We start from the raw sequence: 21607 nt of genomic DNA, 5'->3' as shown, positions 1-21607 counted from the left end.
GCAGGGAATGGGTTTTCCAAGCAGCACAAAAGCCGAGCCCTGATAACCGTGGCTGAACCTAAAAGCCACCCGGGCTGGCAGCTATCTGTGGGGTCCCAGTGCCAGGGAGAGCTGCTCCGTGTTTGACCCCAGCTGACCGGTGCTTCTTAGGTGCCTCTTGCATTCAAACAGGATGTGTCTGGGAGCTCAGGGTTCCAGATGGGGCAAATGGGGACAGGGGTGGAGAAACTGACAACACACCGTTTAGCTTACAGGTTCACCAGTGACACCATTAACTCGACAGTTTCTCATCGACACCTACTCTGCCAGGCTCTGACCTCACCCAGAGGTTCGCCATGGCACACGGGCAGAGTCCTGTCCTGCCACGTGGACATCCAAATAGGCTTCCTGAAGACCAAACGGCTCCACGCTGGCTTCTTGGAGCTTTTATTTCTTTGGTTTCAAACAACATTCCTACCCCCAAGTAAGACCAATTCTATATGTGGACTCCTGGTGGCCCTCCCAGCCCCACCCGCCTGCCCAGTCATTGGTTCTGAGAGGCAGTTGTTTTGCTTTAGGTCACCCATGGATTAAGAGACAGATGGTCCAATCATTCAAGCCAGCCCTAGATCTGGAGTTGGCTGGACTTGCTGTCATGGTTAGTGTTGAAGATGGTGTCCTAGCTGCCCCTGTGGGCAGGCTGTGGAGCGCCCTGTGAGGTACCCTTGCCTTCCTGCCCCCTTCTTGAGGGGAGGAACTGACAGGATCAAGAGGTGACCAGGTGACCACCATTGTGAGCTGCAGCTTCTGCCAGCAAGGAACATTCACAAGGAGTAAGACCCATGAATGTGCTCCCCAGATTGGAATCAGAGTGGGTTCTGAGCAAGTCATCAACGTCTTCGCCTTGGAGGCATCATTCTGCCCCAAGTGGCCCTCAGGCTCCCTCCTGGGGAGTGAGGGAGACCGGACTGTACCAAGTGACAACCTGTATCCTGAGAGTTGCATCAGAGGCAGCCAAGGCTTCCTTCTTTAGCGGCTCACGGATCGCTCACCTGTTGCAGTATACGCAGTGCCTTCCTGCTTTATCTCATTCAGTTCATTCATTCGCTCAGCACATAGTGGGTGCCTGCTGTGTGTCGGGATCGGGGCTGGGTGTGGAGAACACAGGGGTCACCCAGGATGTAGCCTCCCCTCAGGAGCTGTGTTCTGGAGGCCCCGTGGCCCCCTTTTGTCTCTCCCTGTGGCCCGGGGCTTGCTGGAATCTTGATCCCTCCCCCATCTCTGGATCACGCCTGCCCTGCTGACTCTCCCCATTGTCTCTTCTACCCCTGTGGAGCTGGTTGAGGACCAGTGCCCAGTCCATTGCAATGTTTGTTCTTTGAGGCTCCAATCATGCCAAAGAACAGGAAAGAGTTTTGTGAGCCCAGCACCTGCCACCACCCTCGACCTTGACACCAAAAGCCAGGGCAGAAACGTGGTAGTGGGGAGACGCGGCCCCATCAGGGGATATGCGTGGGTATACATTGTTCCTCATGACCACCCTAGGAGCTACGCTGTATGTAGCTGAGGAAATTGAGAGTCTGAGCGCGAGACATGGCAGAGTTGCAGAGCTAGTCACTGGCAGTGCAAGGACTTGAACCTAAGCACTTATGACCCTAAGCCCTGGTGTTTTCCTCACACTAGGCTGGTGTCTGTGCCCTAATAGGTCGTGCCCTGACACATGGACCTCAGTGCTGTGGTCAATTGAGATGAGCTTCCAGATCCAGGGTTTGGTCCTACTTGGTGGATTCTGGCTGGTGAGACGGTTTCTGCTTGCACCACGTGGTGTGGCAGCTAGAGAGCCGGGGGAGATGCTCAGCCCTGGGAGACCCCGTGTGGCGAGGAGCATGGGGTAAGAATCAGGATGCCGTCTAGAGAAACCCTGACGAGTCTGGAAGAAATAGGAGCAGTTGATGCAAGAACATTCCAGAAAGTTCGTTCAGCTCCGAGGAAGCCAGCTAGGGCACGGGACGTTTCCACCTGGAGGTTCTACAGAGCAGCAGGAGGCTTGGCGGGAGGCTTCTTTGTAACATGGGCTTGAGGAGTGTTCCTAGAAATTGAGTGGGAGTTCGAGATCAGAGAGAGGCAAACCTTGCACAGAGGCAAAGCAGTGGGATGACTCCAATGGCACGGCAAGAGCAAACCTGGCCGGGTTTCAGATTTCCATGTCTGCTTTTCTTTTAATGCGTCTTCTGGGAAGATATCGGATTTTTCACAGGATCAGCCTGTCAGGTCACCTACCATGGAAGGAATCTGGCACCTGGTAACTGCACCATCCAAATTTGTTGAAGGAAGGAAAGGAAGGAAGGAAGGAAGGAAGGAAGGAAGGAAGGAAAGAAGGAAGGGCATTATGGAGAATTGACAGAAGCAAGGGAAGGAAGGAAGGAAGGAAGGAGGGAGGGAGGGAAGGAAGGAAGGAAGGAAGGAAAGAAGGAAGGGCATTATGGAGAATTGACAGAAGCAAGAGAAGGAAGGAAGGAAGGAACGAACGAAGGAAGGAAGGAGGGAAGGAAGGAAGGAAGGAAGGAAAGAAGGAAGGGCATTATGGAGAATTGACAGAAGCAAGAGAAGGAAGGAAGGAAGGAACGAACGAAGGAAGGAAGGAAGGAAAGAAGGAAGGGCATTATGGAGAATTGACAGAAGCAAGGGAAGGAAGGAAGGAAGATATGCATGCATTAGGAGAACTGGCAGAAGCAAGAGAGGGAAAGAAGGAAGGGAGGGAGGGAGGGATGAGGGAGGGAAGGAAGAAGGGAGGAAGGAATGACTTATGGAGAACTGACAGAAGCAAGAGCTGAGTGCTGCAGTTTCAGCCACGTGGTCCCTTGTAGGTGACCCTGGACAGTCAAGGTCCTGATGCCCGGTTTCTCTTAGGAGTGCAGCATGACTATGTCCCACCCAGGGCCGTTTTCCCTCCCTGATTTGAAATCTGCGCCTCCTCAGTTTATTTATACCTGTCTCGGGACCTAAAGCCAGCATTTTCCCTGGTGCCAGGCACCAACAACTGGACACCGTCTCTTACCAGAAACCCCTCTCTTTCCCCACAGGGCGGACCGCCACCTACCGCGGGTGCTTCCAACTGCCAGAGAACATGACACACGCCTTCCCCAGCTCCCTGATACAAGCCAATGTGACCGTGGAGACTTGCTCGGGCTTTTGTTCCCAGAAAGTAAGACCAAATGATCATTTCACAACCCGTTTCCTTTAAGTGTGTGTGGTGGTCCCAAGAGACTGGGATGCCTGTGCTGGGCTGCGGGTGTCCACTCTGGCAGTCCAGATGGGAGCAGAGGATGCGGGCATGGGTGGGAGGCAGGCATACAGCAGGTGCCACAGAGGGAACCGGCAGGGAGCCCTTCGCCTCTGTCCGCCATGTGAGGCTGGGTGGGGAATTGTCAGCAAGGCGGATGGAAGGAGCCGAAAGGAGAGTGCCTTTCTGGATGCCAACTCTTGGCACAAGTGTCAGATGTTAAATCGACTTGGTTTGGAAGCCAGAAGATGCTGGCTCGGGACTTGGGGATAGCTGATGGATTTTCTGTTATTGGTGCTGACAGTGTTGGACTGTGAATCTGATGACAGGGGCTGCAGCCACACTTGCATCGTTGGTTCAGTCTGAGCTGAGGAGTAGAGCATGACCCCGTGGAGGGGCAGGGCTAGGCACCGAAGGCCACTGACCCTGCATTGTATGCCAGCTCTGGGGTGGGGAAAGTTGGTCAAGGCCAGAGGGGCCTTGCGAAAAGCAGGGCCAGGAGTGTGTGAAGCAAGGCTGGGGAGACCCAGCAGACTCTGTCCAAGGAACTCTGAGATCTCAGGCTGCAGTCCAGCAGACTCCAGATTGGGGCGGATGCTGTGGCTCTAGAAATGGCCTTCTGTGGCAGTAGGCTTGGTGCTGGGGCTGTTTGACATATGCTGGGGTTGCAGTACCCTCAATGTGGCTTTGGTACTTGGCAATGTAGCAGAACAGGGCTAAGGCAAGAGGAGGGCTAAGGCGAGAGGATGGCCTTGGCCAGGATGATGATGACGATGATGACAATCAACAGAAGCTGCCATTCTTTTTTTTTTTTTTTTTTTTTTTTTTTTTGAGACAGAGTCTCGCTCTGTCGCCCAGGCTGGAGTGCAGTGGCCGGATCTCAGCTCACTGCAAGCTCCACCTCCAGGGTTCACGCCATTCTCCTGCCTCAGACTCCCGAGTAGCTGGGACTACGGGCGCCCGCCACCTCGCCCGGCTAGTTTTTTGTATTTTTTTTTTTTTTAGTAGAGACGAGGTTTCACCGTGTTAGCCAGGATGGTCTCGATCTCCTGACCTCGTGATCCACCCGTCTTGGCCTTCCAAAGTGCTGGGATTACAGGCTTGAGCCACCGCGCCCGGCAAGAAGCTGCCATTCTTAATCACTCATTCCATGCCAGGTACTATTCCACGCGCTTTATGGGTTAACTCATGTAATCCTCCTACCAACCGTACAGCGTAGGTGCTGTGAGTATCTGCGTCTTCCCGGTGATAAAACAGGCAGAGAGTTGGAGGCGTGTGCCTGAGGTCACACAGCCAGTAAGTGGTAGGGTCAGGATTTGAACTCAGATAGCTCCATAGTCTGCTTGGGGTTGAAGGGTGCAGGGGTGGACTTCAATGAGAGCAGATATGACCAGACCTGCAGGAGCAGCACAGCCTTCTGCTGCTGCACCCCCTACTCCCACTCTCCCTGCTTCCCGTGTTCCACCGCGCTCTGGGGACGCCTCCCTTGGAGGGGACTGGAGAATAAAGCCTTTCACATGTGCTTTCTTCTCGTCCAAGTGCATCCTTTGAAGTGGTTCTCCTGCATCACCAGCGTTTCCAAAGCCACAGCCAAGGATGTCTTGGGCATCAGGATACCCACAACACAATGAAATGAGCCACAAAGGCAGTTGGTTGATTTGCAGACATCTGGCCTGGGGACCTCCTCATCCTGTCTCCTCCTCGTGGGAGCAGAGCGATGGGTAGAGGCAGCAAGGATGCCCGCTCAGCTGCCAGCCCTGCTGGTGCTCTCAGGAGGATGAGCCACCCTCCCAGGGCTTCCCTCGCACCTCTAGCTCAGAGCACTTCCCTTGAGAGGCCCTCTCGTTGGAATCAAAGGAACTCTGTGGGCCAGACCAGGCTGAAAGCAGGCCGCCCTTGAGCAACCAGTTTGGAGACTCCTGCTGTGTGCTGGGCACGGCACTGGGAGCCTTCCTGCGGGGGATTATCTGCTTTGATCCTCCCGGTAGCTCCCAATGGGAGATACTCAGATCCCTGCTTGCTGCGAGAGGCTGGGCAGGTGTGCAGAGCTGAGAGCCTTCACACACAGGCACAGAGCGGCCGGCTTTGCAGGCCCTGCTCCTGACGCCACACACAGCCCGTGCTTTTACATACTGCTGCCACTTGGTGTTATGGAAGGGGGAAGAGACAGAGAAGACGAGGAGGAAGAGGAGGAAAAGAAAGGAGTGGCCATGAGCCATTAGTGTTTCGGACTATTTTTAAATAGGAACGTGCTTACTTGGAGCACAATGAAGACGCCAAAGGGCATAGCAGGGAAGCCTTCCTCTCACTCCATGCCTTTCCTTGCCTAGATTGTCCTGGCTTCTCATGTCTACTTCCACAGAGACTGAATCTTCAAGCAGCCGCATCCTTGCCTATTCTGTAATCAGCCCCGCAGCGGGGAAGGAGCTGCCCCTGCCTTTCTGCACTGAACCCTTCACTGGACAGCCTGTCTCAGAGATTGTCCCGCAACGCGACACAGAATGCTTTCTCATGCTTTTTTACCATTACACGGATGTCCTATCATGTATTTAACCAGTTCCCTGCTGTTCAGCATTTCGCCTACTTCCAGCCTTCACAAACAATGCGGCAAGGACTGCCCGTGTATGTACATAGATCACTTTGTATGAGTGAATCTGTAAGAAAAATATTCCTTGGAGATGCTGGGTCAAAGACTGAGTGTCTTAATCATTTTGGTAAACTTTGCCAAGTTGTCCTTGGCAAGGATTGTATTCACTTTATACCCCGATCAGTGATGTGTGAGGGGGAGGCAAGGCACCCTCATAACCTGTCTTTTGTGTGTGTTGGGGGGTTCAAAGCAGCATTTTAGGTAGATGCCTCAGTTTTCTGGGGCTCCTCCCTTTGGGTACCTCGTTAGGGCTCAGAGAGTTCTTTTTTTTTTCCTGCTCTGTTGCCCAGGTTAGAGTGCCATGGTGTGATCATAGCTCACTGTAGCCTCTGCCTCCTGGGCTCAAGTGATCCTCCCACCTTGGCCTCCTGAGTAGCTGCGACTACAGGCACCCATTACCATGCCCAGCTAATTTGTTTGTGTATTTTTTGCAGAGACGGGGGTCTCACCAAGTTGCCCAGACTGGTCTTGAACTCCTGGGCTCAAGCAGTCTGCCCTCCCCACTCCCAAAGTGCTGGGATTACAAGCACGAGCCACTGTGCCCAGCCAGTCCAGAGAGTTCGTATTTGTGATTACAGAGCAGAATGTAAAGACTTAAAACTCTTCAACTTGTATTTTCAGCCTTTCTTCGTATTTACTGGCATAAATCCAGATCGCTGCAGTTTCACACCGGAGCACGTGCCGGAAGATACATGCAGGCTCTTGGTGTCTTGTGCCATTACACCTTAGCACCTTGTCCATCTCCCCTCACCGTGCATTTCAAGGACAAGTTCCCTTCTCTGCTCTGGCCGGAGCAGTCGTGAGTTGTTTGGGTCAGAACTACATGGAAAGGGCATCCAGATTTCTCAGACACAACCTCTGTCCTCCGCGCTCACCGCATTGGGGTCGGTGCTGACACCAGATCCTTATCCGGCCGCCTCTGCGTGGTGGGATGGGGCTGGGAGGGTGGCGTTTCCTGAGTTCCATTGTTTAGGGCTGCACCATTTGCAGCTGTGAGGAACAGCGTCATCATTTCCAGCTTTAAAGTTTAACAGCTTTAAAGTTTAACGTGGGTATCGGCCGCACATATTCAGTGGGACTTGGCAAAATGCAAGGGCTGAGACGTTGGGCACAGCCAGGGGCAGGTGACTGTCACTGGAGGCAGATTAAGGGCAGTGCCTGAAGGGGGTGAGGAAGGCTTGGAAGGAGGCTGAGAAAGGAAGATGGTTGCAACTTTTGGGAAGGGTTGGAGCTGGAGGATGCAGGGCGGTGTCGGCAGGTGGCTGAGGGGATTGAGGAGTGTGTTCCAAGAGGAGGTAACTGCTGAGTAGGAACGAGGTGGCGGGAAAGCAGCCCAGGGGTCCAGCGTGCAGGGTTACTTGGGGTGCTGTGAAAGGTCAGGGGGCACAAATTGCAGAGGGCCTTGTGATGTAAGAGTTATTAAGAAAGTTATTTTAGGCAGATTGTAAGGTTCTGGGTGGAAATTTTCCTGTAATAAGAAACAACCCCCAAACCATCTCTTTTCTAACAGAAAAGGCGGCTTAAAGGGCCGGGTGTGGTGGCTCACGCCTGTAATCCCTGCACTTTGGGAGGCCGAGGTGGGCGAATCATGAGGTGAAGAGATCGAGACCATCCTGGCCAACATGGTGAAACCCCCCTATCTCTACTAAAAATATAAAAATTAGCCAGGCGTGGTGGTGGGCACCTGTAGTTCCAGCTACTCAGGAGGCTGAGGCAGGACAATGGCGTGAACCCGGGAGGTGGGGCTTGCAGTGAGCCAAGATTGCGCCACTGCACTCCAGTCTGGGTGACAGAGCTAGACGCTGTCTCAAGAGAAAAAAAAAAAAAAAATTAGCTGGGCATGATGGCGCCTGCCTGTAGGCCTAGCTACTGGAGAGGCTGAGGGAGGAGAATCACCTTGCCCCAGGAGGCAGAGGTTGCAGTGAGCCAAGATGGCACCACTGCGCTCCAGCCTGGGTGACAGAGCAAGACTCTGTCTCAAAAAAACAAAAAAAAGAAACGGGGTTCACTCAGTATGGTGATTGCCGCCGTCTTTTCCTTGTCACCAGGTGTACCAAGTGTCATAGCCACCTCCAGATAACACCATGTGTTTCGAACATCATGGCGACCTACATTTGCATAGTAAAGGGCTAAGGTGGGAGGGCCAGGTTTTTCGAGGGCTACGGAAATGACACACCTGATCAAACCAATCCCCTGGGCCTTATGGAAATCAGACACCGCCTCCTCCAGCATCCCAATATAAGCAGCCACTTTTCCGCTGCGCTCGGGGGTTTTCTCATTGTTCAAACCCCCCCCCCCCGTCTCTGTATGGGGGAGCTGTTTTCTTCTTCCTTCTTTCTTACCTATTAAACTTTTCACTCCTTAAAATCACCCCACCCGGTATCTAAACCGGCACGAGACCAAGAACCCTGGTGTTCCTGCAGTCATCAGAGCCGTCTCACTTGGATGCCTGACTCGAGGTTTAGACCTTTTTCAGTGGGTGGGAGGGAGCTACTGTTGGTGTGGCAGGGAGGGGCTGGTATGGCTTGTGTGGCACTTTATAGCTGCAGGTAGGATGTTGTGGAGCAGGGAGAGGATGAGAGCTAATAAAGGAGGGAGTAGGTCTAAGAGACACCACAGGACACCACTAAGGGTTGGAATCCACAAGAGAGGATGTGGGGGCCTGAAGGAAGAAGTGGGAACCTCCAGGGAGGAGGATGAGGCATGGATAGGGTTGGGGGTGGGGTGAGGCAGCTGGCCTGTCCAATGCAGGAGGGAGGTTCTCCTCAGATCCTTCTGGAGACAGCCTTTCTCAGGGGCACCCTCAGAGATGCCGTGGCAAAGCTGCCGCAGAAGTCGACCTGGGACCTGGTTCTGGAGTTAGGGATTTCAGGTAGGGCAAGAACAGTGCTCTGGATGTCGTGCCTTTAAAACCACTGTCCGCCCAACGGAGCGAGCCTTTGGCTCCCAGACTGTCCATCCATTCTCCCTTGTCTCGCCCCTGGATGTGGGTGTAACTTGAACTCAAACCTTCTGAACGGTTAAACCCTCAGCTCTGAGCTCTGCAGATGCCTGGCGGGGATTTTGCTGGAATTCTGACTTCACTCTAGAGCAGGGGTTCACAGCCTTGGATCTGTTGGCATTTGGGGTTGGATAATACTCGTGTTGGGATCTGTCTGTGCGTTGTAGGATATCTAGCAGCATCCCTAGCCTCTACCCACTAGATGCCAATAGCACATCTTCCCTCCATTGTGACACACAGTCCCCAGACGTTGCCGTATGTCCTCTGGAGGGCAAAATCACCCCCGGTGGAGAACCGCAGCCCTGGAGAGGCACCTGAAGATGCCAGGCAGCCATGCCCAGGCATGGCCCATATCCCTGTGGGGCTGAATCCTGGGGAGCAATGGTCTCTTCCAACCATTGTTGAGGATGGAGAAGCAAATTCTGCCTCCAGCATTGAGATCTGATGGATGTGAAATTGGTTAGAAGTTGATCAGACCCAGACCTGCAGAGGCCAGGGACCTCTTCGCAGGGAATGGTATCCTCTCTTCCCTCCTGAATGTTAAGGGTGGCAAGAGAGGTGAATTCGGGGATGTCTGGCTGTATTTGCCTCCTCTGAAGTGCCAAACACGTCCTCTTTGGAAAGGCCAGTGGTGTGGAGGCTGCCGGGCAGTCCCAGTGGCAGCTCTATCTCATCCTAATTTGGCCGAAAAACAAGCTGAAATGTCCTGTGATGTGGGAATGGTTAAATTATGCCACGGCCATACAGTGGACTACAATACAACCATTGAAAATGTTTGCAAAGACTTTGATGATGGAAAATTCTCACAGTAGAGTGTTAAATGGGGCAGAGCTGAGCCTGGGGGTAGGAAGCTGGGGCTTAATTAGAGCTGGCCGTGCTGTGGGGCCAGGAGCAGCAGATGTGAGAGGTGGGGCTTGGAAACAGGAAAAGAGGGGGGAGGGTTCCTTGTTGTGCCCCCACTTTTGAGCACCATCTGAGGCTTATTTGTGGCCCGAGATAAAATGTCTAGTGTTTTTTGCTACTTAGCGAAAATGGATTTGGGGAGCTCCAAGAGTGTAGTTTGACAGAAAAAGAACATTCCAGGCGATATCCGCATCTTAATGATCTGACTCTCTGCCAGCAAGAGGGACTTGACCAATGTAATGTGTTTTTAAAGCCCAGTCAAATGATCTTGTCTAATTTCCTGTGATCGTACTAGAGATGGAAAGAGACCTGCTCATTCTCAGTCCTCTTCAGGATCCTGTTGGCTCCTTTGTTTCAACACAAGGCGAGAGTGAGCAGGGGGCAGCTTCAATATTTGCACTGCTATCAATTCAGATCTGGGGTAATTAGTTTTGTCGCCTGATATTTGTGCTCAAGGACATAGGCCATTTGTGGGGGTGCTCCGAAAGGAGGCCCATGAGCGAAATCTAACACCATCTGCAAATAGGTTACTAATGTGAGACACTCCACCAGCCATTATACCTTGTGATGTGAGGTTTGTTCTCCCAGCAGCTTTTAGTGATTCTGCTGATAAAGGAATCACAGGGAGAGGAGGAAGAGAGGTGGTGCCCTTCCCTTTTCCCCTCTTTTAGCCTCTTTTGGGTGTCTGAATTCTTTATGCATTAGTCACCTGGATGTTTTCCTATTGACATTTCTTCTAAGTTTTTTTTTGTTTGTTTGGTCATTTAATGGTGGTGCTCACCCAGCCACCTTTCAAATGGAAAAGCATGCATTAATATGGAATCTGTTTGTTCTCAGCTGGGCAGCTGTTCTTGCAAAATCCACTTGGATCCCGATAGATGCAGTCTATCCAAGCTAGTAACCTTATGGTCTCCATGGAGCACCCAAGTTCATGTTTTTGCCAAGGGTTGGGTGTGTAAGAGTCTGGGTTTTGTGAGCCTTGAGAATAAGAATTTTCTCTTTGACAGAATGCTGTAGTCATTCTAAGAGCTATTGGATATGCTTTGAATTGCTTATAAAATGTCTGTGGTAAACCTGTTGATACTGTACTCTGTGTGTATTTCCAAAAACATGTATTGTTTGTTTTTTGGGGGGGAGGGTTAACACATATCTATTTTAGAGAATTTGAAAATTTTCCAAGTGCAGAAATAAAAATAGAATGCACCTGTAACAACTAATAACATGGAACATCTTTTTGGTCTTTTGTTCTCTACATGATTTGTTTTATAAACATTGACTCATTCCTTCTCACATTTGTTCTTTTTTCCCATTTAATATGTTGTGAGCATTTTCTTTCACTGTGCTATGCCTTAGGGCTTATTGGCATTCTGTCCTCCCCTGAGGGAAATTTAGGCCATTTCCTTTCTTTTTTTTCTTTTTCCTTTTTGCTATTATAAACAATGCTGCCACAAACATCCTTGAAGATAAACCTTTGAGCACATTCATGTGTTTCATTGGGCTATACAGGCAGATAAGGAATTGCTGGGGCAAAAGATAGATACATTTTATGAGCCCTTTTAAGACTTTTCATACATTTTGGGAAGTGTGTGTTCTAGCCTCATCCTTCTGAACTGGTGAAAGGGCTTTAGAATCATGGTAACCTGGGTTCATATCCCTGCTCTGCCACTTTCTCATTTTGTGATCCTGGCCAGATCACATAACACAGAGCCTTAGTCTTCTCGTCTGCTCAATGGGATGGGTGGAGATGAAAGTGCCTCACCAGACTGTGATGAGGATTCAGTAACTTTGTGGACACGACCAGTTTTGTGATTTATGTTTTGGGGTGTGTCTGGAGTAGCAAATGTTCCGGACAATGCTTATGATCGTCGTGATTATTCAGCATCCCCTAGTTCTTTCAGTGTGTGGAGGATGCTTGAGAAACTTCCTGGGATGAAGAGCCAGTCCTTTCCCAGGTCAGTGGAAAGCCAGGCACCTCTGAATCCCAGTGGTTGGGTGGTTCTGAGTCACACCGTGTTTCACACACTCTTCTGTGTGAAGGATGTTTGTTTGGCTTTGACAGGGAGGGTGTTGCCTGGGGTGGGTTGGTGGGTTAAGTAGGTCTGCTGTCTGGGGCTCAGGTCTTCAGAGAGCCATTCGCCCCTGGAGACATCCCACCCCTGGAGACATCCCACCCCTGGAGACATCCCACAGGGTCCTCTGGAGACACTCTGACATTTGCGGAAACAATCATGCTTGGCCTGCTGTCATATGCATAGAGTGGATATTGCAGCCTCTGTTTAGAGTGTGTGCTACAGCGCACGGAGAAGGGGACTGGTGTGTCTGCTCTTTACATAGAGAAAAGTGGATGCTGTGGGGGTGTGGGGAAGCCCTTGCCTCTGCCGCCATGCATTTGCCTCCCCTGGACTCAGCCCATCCATGTTTACTGAGTATCTACTCTCTGAAAGGCACTTCGAGAGTATTTCAATCCCCAGATCCCCCATATGGGTGGAGGAACCAAGACTCAATTCAGCTAAATTGAAACTCACACCTAGAGACTCCAGAGCCTCTGTTAGCCCATTTGCATTGCTGTAAAGGAATACCTGAGGCTGAGTAATTTATAAAGAAAAGAGGTTTATTTGGCTCATGGTTCTGCAAGTTGTAGGAGTATGGCCCCAGCATCTGCTTCCGGTGAGACCTCAGGAAGCTTCCAATCATGGTAGAAGGTGAAGGGGGAGCCAGCATATCTCATGGTGAGAGATGGAGAAAGAGATGGGGAGGGGGTGCCACGCTCCTATAAACAACCAGCTGCCCGTGAACTGAGAGCAAGAACTCCCTCATTCATTACCAAAGGGATGGAGCTGAGCCATTCATAAGGTATCTGCCCCTATGATCAAATGCTTCCCACCAGGCCCCACCGCCAACATTAGGGGTCACATTTCAATATGAGATTTGGAGGGGACACACATCCAAACTCTGTAAGAGCCCTGAGTCATTAAACTGCCCCTTTTACAGAAGATAACGCCAAGGCTCAGCGATGCCCAGTTGCTCATGGGCAGTCCACAGATGGGATTCAAAGCCCACAGTTCCTGGTGACAAGCTTTGGGTTGGTTCCACTCCCAGCATCGGCCTCTCCAAATCACAAGGCCCCGTGCTCAGTTACAGCATCACTGGACAAGTTTTCAGCCAACCTGACATATGCCTGAAAGCGAAACTCTGCCCCCTTTGTCCCCAATCCTTGAAGTCATCTTTGTGGGTGTCTTCTTTCCTTTTTGTACCTTTTCCTTTTTGTACCTTGAATATTCAGATCTGCCTCTGGAGTAAAGGGAACTGCTCTGGAGGCAAGAGACTGGCAGAGCTAACCTCCGCACTGGTTTGCAGATTTCATTGGAAACCCAGTGCATCCATGTGTTTGCCTCTCAGGAGTTGAGCTGTGTTGATGTGGCAAGGCCCTGGACTCAGAGTCCAGAAGGCTGGCTCCTTTTCCCACTCACCTGGCACGCTGGGCATCCTGGGCTCTTCACTGCCTACCTCCCAGCTTCCATTTCCCCTTCTGTGATCCCTGAAATCTCTGTCATTCTGTGTAATCCTGGCGATCCTGAGAAAAGTGCTAGAACAGGAATGACGATGGAGGAGATGATGCCCAGAGGGGCCGGTTTGCTACAGGGGTCCCGCCTGGGGCCTTGCTCCTTACGTCTTACCTGGAGGAAGGTTCACTCCTTGACCAAGCCTCCTGCATGTGGATCCTGGCCAGCCCCGAGCCCTGCCCTTGCTAAGTCATGACCTTGCTCCAGGCTGAGTGCCCACCCGTACCTCAGCCCAGCCCAGCACTAGCCCTGCGTTCAGACCGAGCCAGGCTCAGGCTGTAGATGCACGATCAGGATGAGGATGCGTTTCCTCTCTGCCCTCGGACGCAGGCTGAGCCAGGTCTTTCTTTCACCCCTCACCTGTCTGAAACAATCCCTCATCTATCTTCTCACTTTCTTTTTCTGCCTTGCATTCTTGGATCCTTTTTTCCTCTTCTTTCTCTCACTGAAGCGTAGGGTAGGGTGGGGGGAGCAGGGAAGTTGGCAGAGAGAGAAGATTCATCAATATTTAATTTTTATGGAAATCATGTCCTAGAAATGCCCAAGGGGCTGAAAATTGTTCTGTGTTTTCAGAATCCGGTGATGTTGCTGAAGCGGTGATGTTGTAAATAAAAGCACATTACTGTCTGCAGCTCTCCCGTCGCTCTGCAAACACCCGGAAACTTGACAGTTTAATCCACTCAAGGAAGCAAAAAGGTTCGGGTCACTGCTGGGGGCAGCCCATTCTCCAGCCCTGGGATATAAGATTGTGAGGCATCAACGTCAGCGGTGCTGTTACTGCTGGGGAGGGAGACGGAGCCAACGTGCCTTGAGTAGATTTACCATAGGCTGGTGAAATTTTTTTTCCTCAGAACAGGAATCCCAGGACAGCAGAGCCCGCTCCGGGCTTTCTGATATGGGGAAGATTTGCTTAGAGAGAGCGGGCTTTCTTCTCCCTCATGCCTGTGGTGCAGTTAAATGACCAGCAGAAAAATCAGACCCAAGTTAGTTTCCAGCAGCTTCTGGTGTGGTTGGGATTTGGAAGGGACATTCATTCATTTCTTTCTTTCTTCATTCATTCATTCATTCATTCATTTCTTCATCCATCAAACATTTATTGAGCATCTGCCATGTGCAAGGCACTTTCCCAGATTCTGAGAATATAACAAAGCACACAAAAAACACAACAACGCTGCTTATGTTCTTGTGGAAAGAGGCAACCAACCAACCAGGTAAATAAGTAAATTATATAGTACGTTGTATGGTGATGCATGTCGTGGAGGAAAAGGAAGTAGGAATCGTAGGTGTTTACTCATGAGAAATGCAAACATTTATGGACTGAAAGGCTTGTGCAAGAATGTTTGGAGGAGCCTTATTCACAATCGCTAAAAACTGGGAACAGCCCAGATGTCCATCCACAAGTGGATGAATCAACAAACCAGTGCATCGTTGGATGGAATACTACACAGCAATGAAAAAGGAATGATCCACAGACGCAGATAACAACATGGATGGATTTGACAAATACTTTTCTGAATGAAAGACGCCAGGTACACGAAAACATGTGCTGGGTGATTCTATTTATATGACGTTTTAGTACAGATAAAACGAATCCGTGGCGATAGAAATCTGAAAAGTGGTTGTTCTGGGGAGGGCAGGATGACAGTGAATGGGGAGAGGGGCCTCTGGTGTCACGGATGTGCTGCCTGTCTTGGTTGAATGGTACACCTGGGATCAGAGCATGTCATCAGACAGGTTATTACACAAAACTGGAAAGCATGGTGAGGGAATAGGATGTGTTGGTGATGGTGGGAGGAGTTTGCAACTTGAAAAGGGAGTGGCCGGAGAAGGCCCCATGGAGAAAGCGACTTGAAGGATGTGCGGGAGAGAACTATGAAGGTATCTGGGCGAAGGGCATTCCTGGCAGGGGGAGCAGCAAGTGCACAGGCCCTGAGGTCGGATCATGAGTGGAGAAGTCAGGGAACAGCAAGGAAGCTACTGCATTGGTCAGCTTGGCTGCCGTGACAGAGTGCCACAGACTGGGCAGTGTAAACAACAGACGTTTATTTTCTCAGTCTGAAAGCTGAAAGTCTGAGATCAAGGTCTCAGGAGGGTTGGTTTCTTCCGAGACCTCTCTCCTTGGCTTGCAGATGGCAGCCTTCTTACTGTGTCCTTGTGTGCTTGTCCCTTGGTCTGTGTGTTGGCCGTGTCCTAACCTCCTCTTCTCGTAAGGACCTTTGTCATATTGGATTAGAGCCTACCCTGATGGCCTCATTTGAACTTAATTATCTCTGTAATCCCAGCACTTTGGGAGGCTGAGGTGGGCGGATCACCTGAGGTCAGGAGTTCAAGACCAGACTCGCCAACATGGTGAAACCCCGTCTCTACTAAAAATACAAAAATGAGCCAGGCGTGGTGGAGCATGCCTGTGGTCCTAGCTACTTGGGAAGCTGAGGCAGGAGAATCGCTTGAGCTGGGGAGGCAGAAGTTGCTGTGAGCTGAGATCGTGCCACAGCACTCCAGCCTGAGCGACAGAGTGAGACTCTGTCTCAAAAAGAAAAAAAAAAAAAAGATCCTACATCCAAATAAGGTCCCATTCTAAGACCCTGGGGTTAGGACTTCAACATATGAATTTGGGGGACACAGTGCAGCCCATAGCAGCCAGCATGGACAGAGGTGCCTGAGACACAGACGGCCCGCTGTGTGCTGTGGACACCCGCGCTGCTTGTTTCTGTTGTCACTGTGATGAAGGTGTTGGTGTGGAATGAGGCAGGATGAGGGTTTTGTGATAGAGGGTGGATGAAGCTGTAGAGACCGGAGGTGGCAATTCTTGAAGTTGCTTTTCACGAATTCACATCACCGGGGAAACTTGCTTCTAGAAAAGCCAGCAGTGTGGAGATTGAGGGTCAGGGCCCAGCTCTCACTTTCCACAGAAGAGTGGTGTGGCGGCCGTGAGGATGGGTCTAGTTGGAGGTACCACTGAAGTTCGATAGTCCATCGTATACCTACTCACAGCGCAGGTGCCTCCTCAGCTTGAAGAAGGATGAGGCGAGTAGGGGGAGGTTTTCCTGGGGGCTGCTTGGCACCTAGGGGAGCATGTGGCCTGCGCTTACAAGAACAGCCTGACAGCGGGGGGCAACCTCCAGCAGCATTTCCCCCACTCCCCCCAAAGATACCCATCGTCCCACCAATGCCCCAGGCCCTGCGTCATCTTCGCTTGCATGGGACTCAGTCTGTTGTCTTTTATGAGTGCCAAAATCCTCAGCTTTACCTAGCCATGCTCAAAAAATGCTATTGATTTTCTTTTTCTTATTTATTTATGAGATTTTTGCTGTGGGCAAAAAATAAAAAGGTTTCTGCAGCATTTCCCTTAGCAGTGAGAAGCTTTCTCCACCCACTGCCTCCCTCCCTGGCACACACACTCGCAGATTACTCTCTCATCTCTCTACGCTCCCAAAGGCCTAGCATCTCCGACTATAGGATGCAGAGAGGGAAGAGATGAAAAGGGGCTAGTGCCTGGGGCAGAGCGAGGACTTTCCTATACATGTGGGAGTGGTGGGTGGATATATTTTTGAGCAAGACACAGCTGATGCCCAGAGGGTTAAGGAGGTCGAGCATGACCTCTTCCTCCCTGGAGGTATAGCGTGGCGGGCCCAGTGCTAGGCACTTTGGACCCGTCTCATTTAGTCCTCACCATAAACCTACAAGGCAGATTTTATTACTTTTTTCAGTGATGACATTCAAAGAGGTTAGGCACCTTGCTCAAGGGTGCCTGGCAAGTGAGCTGGAATTTGCTTTCACACCTTCAGGATGCCAGCCACCAGCTCTCTTCAAGGTGTGGTGCGGCCTCCCTAAAGGGGAACAAGGACCCACTTAAGACTGCTGGGAGCTGGGCTGGCCCACAGAGTGAGGCGACTCCTCTCTCCTACCCCTGACAGGGCCCCCCTCCATTTTTTAAGAATCCTCCTTGGGGTGAGCATCTCGGGCAGGAACAACGTCTGTTCTTCTCCGCCCCTTCCGTCTTTGGAAAGATGACTATATGAGAATCTCTGCACCCTGCACTGGGGCATCTGGCAGGAGAGGTGGTTTTGGTGTCTTTCCAGGGAGGTGGCTGGCCAAGGAGGGCCGGAGGGAATCTCAGTCCTCTCTCAGGGCTCGAGGTCTGTTCATTAGTGGTGTGACACGTGGAGCCCTGGGCAGCCCTGTGCCAGCTGATCTGCCCTGCTCTGTGCCATGCAGACATCCACTCCTATGGATGCCCCTGCCCAGAGTGCCCTTTCTATCCCTGGCACTCCTGGCAAATGCCTTGGAGTCTCAAAAGCATGGTTCCAGCTTCTGTCCCCTGCTTTCTTCACGTCACTCACCCCTCAGTCATATTGCTGCTCATACTGTTGACTTGTCAAGGAACCAACCAAGTAGGGCTGTGCTTGTAAGAACAAGGGCTACTTGAGCTACTTGAAGCTCACGTCTTGTTGAGCTTTGTCTCTCCGGAACTGGGCACAGAGCATAGTGGTAGAAGGATGGTGGTCATCCCTGTGGATTCTATACAGCTGGCCGTACATCATCCATGTTCATCCCATTCCTGAGCCCTGGGAAGCAGGACCCTCAAATTCACTCAATGTGCTTCTCTTCTTATCTTTCCCTGGCAGGAGTTCCCCTTGGCCATTCTCAGGGGCTGGGAATGCTACTGTGCTTACCCTACCCCCCAGTTCAACCTGCGTGATGCCATGGACAGCTCACTATGTGGCCAGGACCCTGAGGCACAGAGGCTGGCAGAATACTGTGAGGTCTACCAGACGCCTGTGCAAGGTGGGTTCTGCATCCCCGACTGGTAGTGGCATTTGGTCTGGGGGTGGGGAGAGCTTCCAGCGTTGGGAGATGCCAGTCATGGCCAAGCATACAGCTATGAGGTATGGCAGGTGTCTGTGTAAAGGTCTTGGCATCTTGATGGGTGGTGGAGATAATGGGGAGGGTCAGGTTTCCACCCTCCACAGAGGCTGAATCCTGGACTCACTTTAAAAAACACTGGACCTTTTATCTAAGTCTCTCTCGGGATGACAATGGTAAGAGGATGAGCAGAGAGGGGCAGGTTCCGGAGAGATAGCAACAGAAAGATGGTAGGATTGGGAAGTGTGGGAAGAATGGGATCCCAGGAGCTGCAGGGGCCACTGGTGCCTCCAGGACCTGGGAACCCTCCTTGGTGTGAGCATCAGGTCTGCCCCTGTTGACCTTAGGAACTGATGAAAAGAAGAGCAGGTGAAGAGGGATGTTACCACCTTTATCAAGTGCCTACTGTGACCCAGCACAGCCCTGGAGGTTTTGGGGCTTTCCCTTGGTGATTTCATGTGCTCCTTGTAGCACCCCTGGGGATGAGACACAACGAATGACTTGCCTGTCATTAATACAGCTCTGGTTTACTGTTGATAGTACCTGGGTGTGTCACTTTGCTTAGCATAGCCTCAATCCCCTCCCACTTCCCCTGGTAGAATCTGGAATTATCTGTGCTAACTTAGGAGCAAGAGTTTGGCTGTGGTCATAGAGACAGAATGGGAGTGGAGGGTCCCTAGGGTGTCTGATTCCCATCCCACTCCTGCACTGCCGTCTTGGAGGCCTCATCACGGGGCTTCCTCTGACTAGCCACAGACCTGTGCAGCTAAGGTATAGTTGGAAGATCTCTTCCCTGCTTTGGGTCTTGGTTCCCTCATCTATTAAACGGGAGTCTTCATTCTTCAGTCCCTCTAAGGGAGTTTAGTGGTAAATTGGTGAGTCATAATGGAAGTGAGTAACCAACCCCGTGATGACTTTTGGACTTTCAGACACTCGTTGTACAGACAGGAGGTTCCTGCCTAACAAATCCAAGGTGTTTGTGGCTTTGTCAAGCTTCCCAGGAGCTGGGAACACATGGGCACGGCACCTCATTGAGCACGCCACTGGCTTCTATACAGGGAGCTACTACTTTGATGGAACCCTCTACAACAAAGGTAAGTCAAAGCTACAGGGGACAATGGAAGGCAGCTCCCAGTGACCAAACTGTCACCTTCTCACGCAAGCTTCTCAGGGCACTAGAGCAGTGCATCTCAAACTTGAGTGTACATAAGAACCACCTGTAGGTGGAGCCACTGTGTGCCATACTCACCCTTCAGGGACTGAAGACCAGCCTGCCTGGTGGTCCCCATCCACAGCAAAGTTACACCATTGTATCCACGAACACTCACAATCTAGGCCACTGAGGCAGTTGCAGACACCACTGATATTGATTACAGACAAGGAAATGACACTGAGACTACACTACTCCCCCACCCAGAACCAAAACCTAAGCATGCTATCCAACCCATGCTATAGGATACATCTACTAGAAAAAGTCTTTTCCTATGAAAGCTCCTTCGTAAAATTGGAAGAGGTGACTGTCCCCCCAGATGTGCAGATATCAATGCAGTCACACAAGAAACGTGAAAGAGCAAGGAGGCCAGGCGCAGTGGCTCACGCCTGTAATCCCAGCACTTTGGGAGGCTGAGGTGGGTGGATCACCTGAGGTTGGGAGTTTGAGACCAACCTGACCGATATGGTGAAGCCCATTTCTACTAAAAATACAAACATTAGCCGGGCATGGTGGCGGGCGCCTATAGTCCCAGCTACTCAGGAGGCTGAGGCAGGAGAATTGCTTGAACCTGAGAGGCGGAGGTTGCAGTGAGCCAAGATCACGCCACTGCACTCCAGCCTGGGCAACAGAGCGACACTCCGTCTCAAAAAAAAAAAAAAAGAGCAAGGACAGAACATGACATAATTCTCTAGTAACAGACCTAAAAGAAAATGAAATGTATGAAATACCTGAAAAGTAATTTAAAATAATGATTTTAAGGAAACTCAGCATGATACAAGAGAATACAAATAGACAATTCAATGAAATTAGGAAAACGTTTTATGATCCGAATGAGAAATTCAATAGAAATAGATATCATAAAAACAACCAAACGAATCTGTTAGCTGAATAATTAAAATGAATTTTTAATGAATGAAATTAATGATCTAGTCTGTCACCAGAGCTCTCAACTGTGTTTTTAATTTTATACCAAAACCTATGGGATACAGCAAAAGAAGTTCTAAGACGGAAGTTTATAGTAATAAATGCCTATGTCAAAATAGTAGAAAAATTTTAAATAAGCAACCTAATGACATACCTCAAAGAGCTAGGAAAGCGAGAACAAACCAAACCCAAAAGTACTGCAGGGAAAGAAATGATGAAGATCAGAGCAGAAATAAATGATAAAATTCGACGTCCCTTTATGGCAAAAACAATCAACAAATTAGATAGAGACGGAATGTACCTCAACACAATGAAGGCCAATATGTGAAAAACCCAAAGCTAGTATCTTACCAAATGAAGAAAGGGTTGAAAACCTTTTCTCTAAGAACTGAAACAAGACAAGGATGCCCGCTTTCACGATGTCTATTCAGCCTAGTAATGGAAGTCTTATGCAGCAATTAGGCAAGAAAAAGAAACAAAGCGCATCCAAATTGGAAAGGAAGAAGTCAACTTGTCCCTGTTTGCAGATGGCCTGATCTTACATACAGAAATGCCTAAAGGTGTCACCAAGAAACCCTTAGAACCGATAAATGAATTCAGTAAAGTTACAGGATACAAAATCAATATACAAAAATCAGTAGCATTTCCATATACCAATCGTGAACTACTGAAAAAGAAATCAAGAAAGCAGTGCCATTTAGATAGCTATGAAAAAATACCTATGAATAAATTTAATAAAAGAGATGAAAGACCTCTGCAAAGAAAACTCTACAACACTTAAGAAATTAAAGAGGACACACAAAAAATGGAAAGACATCCCACATTTATGGATTGGAAGAATTAATATTGGGAAAATGACCATACTAGCAAAAGCAATCAACAGATCCAATATAATCCCTATCAAAACACCAATGGCATTCTTCATGGAAACAGAAAGAAACAATTCTAAAATTTGTATGGAACCGCAAAAGACCCTGAATAGCCAAGGCAACTCTGAGCAAAAAGAACAAAGCTGGAGGCATCACACTGCTGACTTGAAAATATGTTACAAAGCTTTAGTGACAAAAAACAGCATGGTACTGCTATAAAAACAGACGCATAGAACAAAATAGAGAACCCAGAAATAAATCCATGCATTTACAGCCAACTCATTTTTGACAGAGAAGCCAAGAACATACATTTGGAAAAGGACAGTCTCTTCAATAAATGGTGTTGGGAAGACTGGATA

General features: G+C 50.1%; 1 protein-coding gene across 2 annotated transcripts in view; it reads left to right on the top strand.

The window, feature by feature from the left end:
• WSCD1 (WSC domain containing 1) overlaps positions 1-21607 on the top strand; it is a 65177-nt gene that overhangs the window by 34169 nt on the left and 9401 nt on the right. For both annotated transcript variants that reach the window (XM_011994671.1, XM_011994670.1), the window contains exons 5-7: positions 3063-3184; positions 18005-18164; positions 19172-19336. In XM_011994671.1, coding sequence (XP_011850061.1) covers positions 3063-3184; positions 18005-18164; positions 19172-19336 — 447 coding nt within the window. The remainder of the gene's footprint in view (positions 1-3062; positions 3185-18004; positions 18165-19171; positions 19337-21607) is intronic.

This window comes from Mandrillus leucophaeus, unplaced genomic scaffold (genome assembly GCF_000951045.1).
Source record: "Mandrillus leucophaeus isolate KB7577 unplaced genomic scaffold, Mleu.le_1.0 Scaffold46, whole genome shotgun sequence".
In the NCBI taxonomy this organism is placed as follows: Eukaryota; Metazoa; Chordata; class Mammalia; order Primates; family Cercopithecidae; genus Mandrillus; species Mandrillus leucophaeus.
The sequence above is the reverse complement of the archived record's forward strand: the minus strand, read 5'-3'. Positions and strand labels throughout refer to the sequence as shown.